This window comes from Microcebus murinus, chromosome 4 (assembly GCF_040939455.1).
Source record: "Microcebus murinus isolate Inina chromosome 4, M.murinus_Inina_mat1.0, whole genome shotgun sequence".
Taxonomy (NCBI): domain Eukaryota; kingdom Metazoa; phylum Chordata; class Mammalia; order Primates; family Cheirogaleidae; genus Microcebus; species Microcebus murinus.
Window position 1 is genome coordinate 19,746,239 of NC_134107.1, and position 9,510 is coordinate 19,755,748.

The 9,510-nt window shown below is 37.0% G+C and overlaps 1 protein-coding gene across 1 annotated transcript; it reads left to right on the forward strand.

Annotated features, from left to right (window-relative positions):
- Positions 1–1,843: 1,843 nt before the first annotated feature.
- LOC105884160 (olfactory receptor 4C15-like) lies at positions 1,844–2,779 on the forward strand. The gene has a single exon (XM_012787878.2). The coding sequence runs from the start codon at positions 1,844–1,846 to the stop codon at positions 2,777–2,779; it is 936 nt and encodes a 311-aa protein (XP_012643332.2).
- The last annotated feature ends 6,731 nt before the right edge of the window (positions 2,780–9,510 follow it).

Genomic DNA, 9,510 nt, shown 5'->3' on the forward strand with positions numbered 1-9,510 from the left:
TGTTTTCTTGGCAACAACTTGTAACTGGATATGGGGTTCATCATGCAGACACGGGCAAGAGTTAACCTGGAAACATAATGGAAATGGTTGATTTAAAGTATGCCAAAGGACAGATATTAATATACACCTTTGTGTACTTGTTAGTTTTATTAACATTTGATTGTTTCTGTTAACTCTAAGTGGCATTCATAAAAATCAGCTTATTTGTAAGCCTCAAGATAAATCCCACTTTTCTTTTATTCACCTATTTTTTAACAACATATATATGTATACTAACACAAATGTTAACACACAGACACATATATATGTGCTATTTCATGGATGCATTTCAGTTACACATATAGACGAGGATACAGTCATCCTGTGAAGCTGTGTCTACCTGTGCAAAATGAAGTCAAAAGTTGGATAATTATCTGGATGACTCATTCCGAAGCTTTCTGAGGGTAAGGTGGATGGCTTTGTAACTGAGTTACTAGTAACTACAATTGATAAGTGCATGTTATCATAAGAAACATATTCCCATTTTCAAATTTGACCCTCATTATAATCCTGGGAGATGAACAGGTAAGCTATCAATATATACACACCTCTCTGGTTTAAAATAATATCAAATAAATTTGAAATATCTGTATCCTTTGTAGTTATAGCTGATCAGACCTGACTGCATTGTGTAAACAATTGGCAAATAATAAAGTCTCAAGACTATGTCTTATAAGCAACTTGTTTCTCTTCCTTGCCTATGTGATGGCTGCCAATTTGTACATGTAAGTATTTGTACAAAGGTCATCTCTGCTCTGAAGTTCTTGCTGAAAAGGAAATTCCCACTGCTTCCCCTATTGATACAGTGGAGCCAGAGGTTCTGTGTTCAAACCCCAGATCAAGTATGTGTTGTTTGCTTGAACTTAGCCTCTTTAAGCATGAACTTCCCACTGATCAAAAAAAACATAGACTATCACAGACTGTGTTCTAGGCAGTAGGTCTTGAGCCTCACCTTTTTTCACTTAGTCACCATGAAGACATCATGATATAGGTATTATTATTTCTATAAACCTCTCTTTTCATTCTAAAATGACAGATTACACATGAACTAAACATTTAGTATATACTTGTTTTGTATTAAATGTACAGCTTGACATTTTCCATAGATAATTCTCTTTTATGGAGGAATGGCAGGGGCAATATATGTAACCCTAACAATATTTGTACCCCCATAATACGAAAAAATAAAAAATTAAAAAAAAAGAATGAATTCATTCATTTAAAGGCCCCACACAGTTCAGACATACAAAGGAATATTTGAGGGTAGCTATGATTTTCAAGTGGCTTTGAAACCACACGTTATTTCACCTTCTAGGTAGATAAGGCAGTCACCAGGTTAGGATGGCATGCTGGTCACCCACGCTCCCATTTCATGGCAGGCATAGCCAATAAATTACAGTCCTCCTTTCCTCACAACTTGGAGGTAGCTGCAAAATATTTCTCAAAATTCCCTCCAGGAAGCCACTAGTAGATGATCAAAGCTGGCAGTAGAGATGAAAACTATTTCTCTTCTCTACCACATGTGGATGCCTTCCTTCCCCCATATTGAAACTATGGCTCTTTTAATGCATTCAGTAATTTATCTCCAACCCAATTCTGCCTGAACTTTCAATACTATCTTCAAAATTTTGAGTTTTGTGTTCTCAGTGACAACAAAAGCATTCAGATAACTTTGTATTTGAATGATTCAAATTTGTTGATGACTATAACATTACAAATTGAACTGAAGCAAGTTTTTCTTTGTCATGACTGCAGATGCTACATGCTGATCACTGTTGGAGGTATCACCTTTTCCTTGGAAATCATGCAAAACCAAAGCTTTGTAACTGAGTTCATCCTCCTGGGGCTTTCACATAACCCAAATGTTCAGAAAATATTATTTGTTGTATTTTTGTTTGTCTACATTGCAACAGTCGGGAGCAACACGCTAATTTTAGTAACTATTGTAAGCAGCCCTGCACTACTGGGGTCCCCCATGTACTTCTTCCTGGCTTTCCTGTCCTTCATAGATACATGCTACTCCTCTGCCTTCTTGCCAAAGATGGTCGTGGACTTCCTCTATGAAAGGAAAACCATCTCCTTTGAAGGCTGCATGATGCAGCTTTTTGTTGAACACATGTTTAGTGGGGCAGAGTTGATTGTCCTCACAGCCATGGCCTATGATCGGTATGTGGCCATTTGCAAGCCTTTGCATTATTCTTCCATCATGAACCGCAGGTTCTGTGGCATTTTGATGGGAGTGGCCTGGGCAGGGGGCTTCTCGCATTCCACGATACAAATACTCTTTACTTTCAAGTTGCCCTTCTGTGGTCCCAATATCATTGATCACTTCTGTTGTGACTTTCAGCCATTAATGGATCTTGCCTGCACTGACACTCACGTCTTTGGCCTTTTTGTGGTCATCAACAGTGGGGTTTTCTGTATCATAACCTTCTCCTTCTTGCTTGTTTCCTATGGTGTCATCTTGTTCTCTCTGAGAACTCATACTTCTCAAGGGCGGAGAAAAGCTCTGTCTACCTGTGGATCTCACATTACTGTTGTGATTTTGTTCTTTGTCCCGTGCATATTTGTATATGCACGACCTCCATCTGCTTTCTCATCTGACAAAATGGTGGCAGTAGTTTATGCCATCCTGACTCCCTTGCTCAATCCTTTGATTTATACTTTCAGGAATAAGGAAGTGAAAAATGCCATGAGGAAAGTATGGAACAGATTGGTGGTGGTTTCTGATGGAAAATAAAATATTAAACTTTTTAAAATAAAATCAAGGTTAAGAGGGAAAAAGTCAAAACACTCTTGGACAAAAACTTTATGGACTATACATTCTACCAAAAAAGGTAACATAATGTTATAACAAAAAGCAGTAATGGGGAGGTCACAAAATTATATTTTTACCTCTGATCACTCCTCAACTCTGAATTGGCAATCCAGTATCCACATATGTAAATTAATAGTGTTCAAATTTATATTTACTTAGCGTCTAATAATCAGGAATTTCCAACCACATATCCATTATTTCAAGCTTCTTCTATCTGTGCTCAACTCTAACAATTCTTTAACCCCATCACAACATACAAATCATTGCCCCTGTTAACTTTTTACATGACCCCAAGCACACTCTTGCCTAAGAAACTGTGGAAAATAATTCTCAGTGTCTCAATAGTTCCTCTTCCAGCTATGTGTATTTCTTACCCTCTCACCTCCCTTGGTTGATTATTCAAATGTACCTTCTCAGTAATGCATTTTCTGACTACCTCACAATATAGCAAATCCCACCCACTAACATTTTATGACTCCTATTCCGACATTTCTGTTTAATTTTTCTATTTAACACTTATCATACCTAGTATGTCATACAGCTTAGTTATTCATATTGCAGTTTAGTCATTAATGTATTGTTTAAACCCTAGAAAATAATTTATACAAGCGTAAGGATCTTATCATTCTCAAACTTTATTGTGGGATCTTAAATTCAGATGATTAGGAAAAAACCATTTTACTATTAAATCGCCATTGCCTAAAACAGTCTGGCACATAGTAAGTGGCAAATATATATGTGTTGAATTGACAAATGGATGATAATAAAAATATATAAATGAGCTGCTTCTCCTAGGTGTAATGCAATAACTCATGGCCAAAAATGCTGTTGCTGTGAACAACTAGAAATGCCAGACAGAATATAGGAATCACCTTTATGAGGTTCTGGAGACCTCCTGAGAAAACCAAAGCTGAAAGGGATATTACTAGAGAGACAAGACACTCAATAAAGTGTGTTGAATTTTGTGGCCACTTTTACCCCGGGAGCATGTCTTGATTCTTGGCATGGGCTGGAGGTAGAGAGTCAGGGCTTTGGACAGGTGGAGGGTTCCTGCAGGAGGTGAGGTAGGGAAGAAACATCAACAAAGCTTTTGGAGGAAATTCCGATAGCGTGAATCAGGAGGCAATATTTTTTCCTCAGTTTTATTGACTATATAAGATTGTTATAGATTGAATTGCATCCTCCCCAAATATGTTGAAGTCCTAACCCCCAGTACTTGTGAATGTGACCTTATTTGGAAATAAAGTCTTTGCAGATTATCAAGCTAAGATGAGGTTATTAGGGTGAAACGTAATCCAAAATAACTGCATGCTTATAAAAATGGAAACAGGAAAACATGCACACAGGAAAATATCACGTGAAGAGAGAGGCAGAGATAGTGGGTGATTCATCTACAAGCTAAAGAATTTCAAAGATTGCCCACAAATTATCAGAAGCAGGTGAGAGTAATGGAACAGATACTCCCTCTTAGTCCTCAGTAGGAAAACATAATGAAATGAAATAATAAATAGCAGAAGGCAAAGAAACAGAATGTAAAAATGAGAACATGAACAAAGTCAAAACCTGCTTCTTTGAATAGATAAATAAAACTGATAAATACCCATCATTGTGGTAGTAGTGACTTGGGTGTATACATTTGTCAAAATTCACCTACTATACATTTTATTATATGTAAATTATACTTTAAGAGGTGAATGTAAATTAAAAATATGTAAAAACAACCATTATCTTCTTTCCATTAGCTTTCTCGCTTTTCTCCTCTTTTGTTTATTGACTTATTGATTTCAAAATATTATAGAAATTATACTAGTTTTATGAGTTCTTTTTATGTAATTAATGATAATGTATTTTGTCAATATCATTAGTTTTAATAAAATCATTGATTATTATTAATGATTTATTGTCTTGATTATGGAATACTATATTTAAGGGTAATATTTTCCAGAATAGGAAATTAAGAGAAGTCAAGAATCTTGCCTTAAGTCATAGAAGTACAAATGATAGATTTACAATTCAACTGTATTGGTATTAATATCTATTTGAGTCTTTATTTGGGCCATCAAAAAGATTTGGCCAAAAGAAAGATTCTGGTAACTTTCAATAGTTTACACCTGAATGTGACTCTGAAGGCATGCCTAGGGAGCAGGTAGTCACTGTCGTTTGAGGTGTCCCTCAGCACAGGGAGGAGGAGACCTCTCAGGACAGAATCTGCCTGTTGACAGCCTTGCCTGGGATTAACTGACCCTTGGTTTCCTGTGGTCGTAGGTACACTGTGCAAAATAGCTCACTGAGCAAATCCTATATGTTGGGTGGGAAGGGATGTGGTCTTTCTCCTTCTGGAGGCTGCCCTTTGTGAACTTTTAAGTACTCTCTGTAAATATTTGATGGAGAAAACATACCTGTTTAATTCATGTGTTCTGCCAGACAATATTTTGGTTTAATAGAGCTGACATTAGAGATATTTCTATACAGAATAGTGGAATATTTTCTTTTTATTTTAGAAAGTCCTAGAAGCAGAACTAAGAAACTTTCTGCTGGTATTTTAGACTCATTTTTAGAATCTAACTCCGGCCTTTTTAGAAAAGGTTGGCTGTCTGTGGAGTGTCTCCTCTCCCCATAGCTACTGAAACAGAGTGGACAAGTCTAAAGTAAAATTTAACCTTGTAGACACACTGCACATGAGTATCTTCCAAATAAATTGAATTAAAAAAGAGAAAACTGTGAGCTTTGTATCAGATATCATATCTCTCTCTCTCTCTCTCTCTCTCTCTCTCTCTCTCTCTCTCTCTCTCTCTCTCTCGTTTTTTTTTTTTTTTTTTTTTTTTTTTGCAAGACAAAGGTAAAATTTCAAGCCCAACTGAACTATTTCTTCTCTCCTGCCTCCAACTCAAGACATCTAAAGGCAGTTGTCATCTGGTTCTGTCTCTTCAGAATCTTGCAGTTCCAGGGAAATATTTCCCCCAGTGATGAAAAGATTCTAATGTTTCAGGATTCCTCAGTTTACACTGGCCTCTGCTTAATGCTTGGCTTTATGCTGGCTCCATCTGCATGGTAAAGACTGCTGCCTTGAATAGCAGTGTGGGTAAAGCATAAGAGAGAGATTGCTGTGGATCACACAGCCTTGGGTTCCAGTCCCATATCCTTGCTAATTGCTCACTGCTATACTCCCCCTCCCAGCTTAGCCTAAATTGTGCAAAGCAGAGCCATGCCAACGTGCCTATGAGACACTCTAATATCAAATGAACAAAAGATGTTGATGGAAAAGTAAGTGAAGGATACACATATGAAATACACAATGAATAACACACACATACACACATTTTAACAGTGCAAGGCCATTAACCCTTTGCACTCGGATGTCGAGTGTGGACAATCAGAAAAAAGCAAGCGAGTGCAAAGGGTTAACAGTGACAGAGCTCTTTGGGGAAATCTGAGAAGGCTTTGCTGACCACTTGGTACTTGAACTGGGTACTCTGTGTGCAGGTAGAAATGGAGGGTTGAGGTCATAGCAGAGGACAGGTCATTCAGCTTCTGTGAGATATGGAATATTCAGGGAGTGAGATGCGTAGGTGTATTTATGAGGCACAGAAAATGTCAGGCGTGGCTGGAGCACGGATGAGCAGGAGCACTGGGGAGGACAAGGGGAAGGCAAGTGCGGGCACCAAGTCAGGGGCTTTGAAAGCTGCGGTGAGCATCTTAGTCATTGCTGCATTTGGCAACTGGAGTAATCATTTTTTATATTTATGAATCATCATGTTTTTAAAATGCCCATTTTTCAAGTGCTAGAATGGAGGCAAAAAGAGGGAGAAGAGAGTAACAATAAGAAGAGGAAACACCTGGATTTGGGTCTTTCTCCCCGTTTAAAGACACGGAATAGGCATTTCATTAAGGTCTGTGAGAATCCACTTTTAAAAATCTAGGATTGATTTTTGTTGCTGCTGTGATGGCTTTGGGGATCTTTGTCATAAAAATTCTTTGCGTAGGCTGATGTCCAATAAGAGATTTCTCCAACATTTTCTTCTAAAATTCTTATAGTGTCACGCCTTAGTTTTAAGTCTGTTTTCCACTGTGAGTTAATTTTTGTGAGAAGTTAGAGGTGAGGATCCAATTTCAATCTTCTGCATGTGGTTATCTAGTTTTCCCAGCACCATTTATTGAATAGAGATTCTTTTCCTCGATGTATATTTTTGTCTGCTTTGTTGAAGATTAGATGACATTATGAGGATGGCTTTATATCTGGGTTCTCAGTCCTGTTCCAAAGGTCTATATCTCTGTTCTAGTGCCAATCCAATCAATTTTGGTTACCATAGCCTTGTAGTAAAGCTTGACGTCTGGTAGACTGATGGCTCCGAATTTGTTCTTTTTGCTTAAGATTCTTTGGCTATATGAGGTCTTCTCTGGTTCCATATAAAGGATAGTATTATTTTTTCTAGCTCTGTAAAGAATGATGATGGTATTTTGATAGAAATTGCATTAATTCTGAACATCACTTTAGGTAGTGTGGACATTTTAACAACATTGATTCTGCCAATCCATGAGCATGGCAGGATTTTCCATCTGTTTACATCTTCCATGATTTCTTTTCAGTGTTTCATAGTTCTCCCAATATATGTCTTTCACCTGCTCCATTGAATAAATCCCTAAATATTTAATTTTATTTGATGCCATAGTGAAAGTTGTTACATCTTTGATTTGATTTTTGACTTGACTGTTATTGGCATATATGAATGCCACCTACTTGTGTGCATTAATTTTATATCCTGAGAGTTTATTGAATTCATTTGACAATTCCAGAAGTCTCTAGGTTGAATCCTTGAGATTTTCTAGGTATCATAGCATATCGTCAGCAAACAGCCATAGTTTGACTTCTTCTGCCCCTATTTGGACACGCTTAATTCCTCTCTCTTGTCTGATTGCTCTAGCAAGGACTTCTCGCACTATTTTGAATAGAACTGAAGATAGTGGGCAACCTTGTCGGGTTCTTGTTCTAGCAAGAATGATTTCAGACTTTTCCCTGCTCCATATGATATTGACTGTGGGTTTATCCTATATAGCCTTAATAATTTTAAGGTATGCCCCATCTATGCCTATTTTCTTAGAGTTTTTGTCATAAAAGTGTGCTGGATTTTGTTAAGTGCTTTTCTGTGTGTCTATTGAGAGAATCATATTGTCTTTGTTCTTGCTTTTATTTATGTAGTGAGCTGCATTTATATATTCGCATACATTGAATGAAACTTGCATCTCTGAGATAAAGCCCACCTGGTCATGATGAATTATTTTTTTTGATATGCTGTCAGATTAGGCTTGCTAAGATTTTGCTGACAACTTTTGCATCTATACTCATGAGGGATATTGATCTGTAGTTTTCTTTTTTTGTTGTGTCCATTCCTGGTTTTGGTATCAAGGTGACATTGGCTTCATAGAATGAGTTGGGGAACATACCATAGTTCTCAATGTTGTGGAATAAATAGCACCTGATCAAATTAAATAGCTCTGCAGAGCCAAAGAAACTATCATTACAGTGAATAGACAACCTACACAATGGGAGAAAATATTTGCATTCTACATACCCAATAAAGGGCTGATAACAACAATCTATATAGAACTTAAGAAAATAACAAGAAAAAAATCAAACAACCCCATCAATAAATGGGCAAAGAACATGAACAGAAACTTTTCAAAAGAAGACAGGATAATGGCCAGCAAACATATAGAAAAAGTGCTCAACATCTCTAATCATGAGGGAAAATACAAATCAAACCACAATGAGATATCATCTATCTGCAGTGAGAATGGCCTTTATCAAAAAGTTCCAAAACAACAAATGCTGGCATGGATGTGGGGTGCTCTTACACTCTTACACTGCTGGTGGGACTGCAAATTAGTACCTCCCTCTGTGGAAAGTAATTTGGAGATTTCTCAAAGAGCTAAAAGTAGAAATACCATTTGATCCAGCAATTCCACCACTAGTAATCTATCCAAAGGAAAAGAAAAAGACATTCTATAATAAAGACATCTGCACTCGAATGTTTATAGTAGCACAACTCACAATTGCAAAGATGTGGAAATAACCCACGTGCCCATCAATACATGAATGGATTAATAAAATGTGGTATATGTATACCATGGAATACTACTCAACTACAAAAAACAATAGTGCTCTTGCACCTCTTATATTATCCAGGATAGAGCCTGAGAGCATCCTTCAAAGTAAGGTATCACAAGAATGGAAAAACAAGTACCACATGTGCTCATCATCAAATTGGTACTAATTGATCAACACTAAGGTGCTCACATGGTAGTAATATTCATTGGGTGCCAGTCAGCTGGGAGTAGGGGTGCAGGTAAACTCCCAACTAATGGATGCAGAGCACAGTGTATATGGGAAAAGCACTCTTGTAGCTCTTGCTTGGGCAATGCAAAGGCATTCTATGTAAACAAAATGTTTGTACTCCCCTAATATTCTGAAATAAAAAATATAAAAAGGTCTTGTTCTGAAATCATATAAAGATATTTCAGTCATCAAACCTGATATTAAAGCAAAATATACCTACAAAAAAATGTAGGATTGACCATTTGAAATATTGACATTTATGAAATCTTAGCCTGGATCTTTGTATGTATGAGCTAATAATTATCATAATGAAAATTCA

Coding starts and splice junctions, on each gene's coding strand:
- LOC105884160 (XM_012787878.2), top strand. CDS start 1,844: ATGCAAAACCAAAGCTTTGTAACTGAGTTCATCCTCCTGGGGCTTTCA.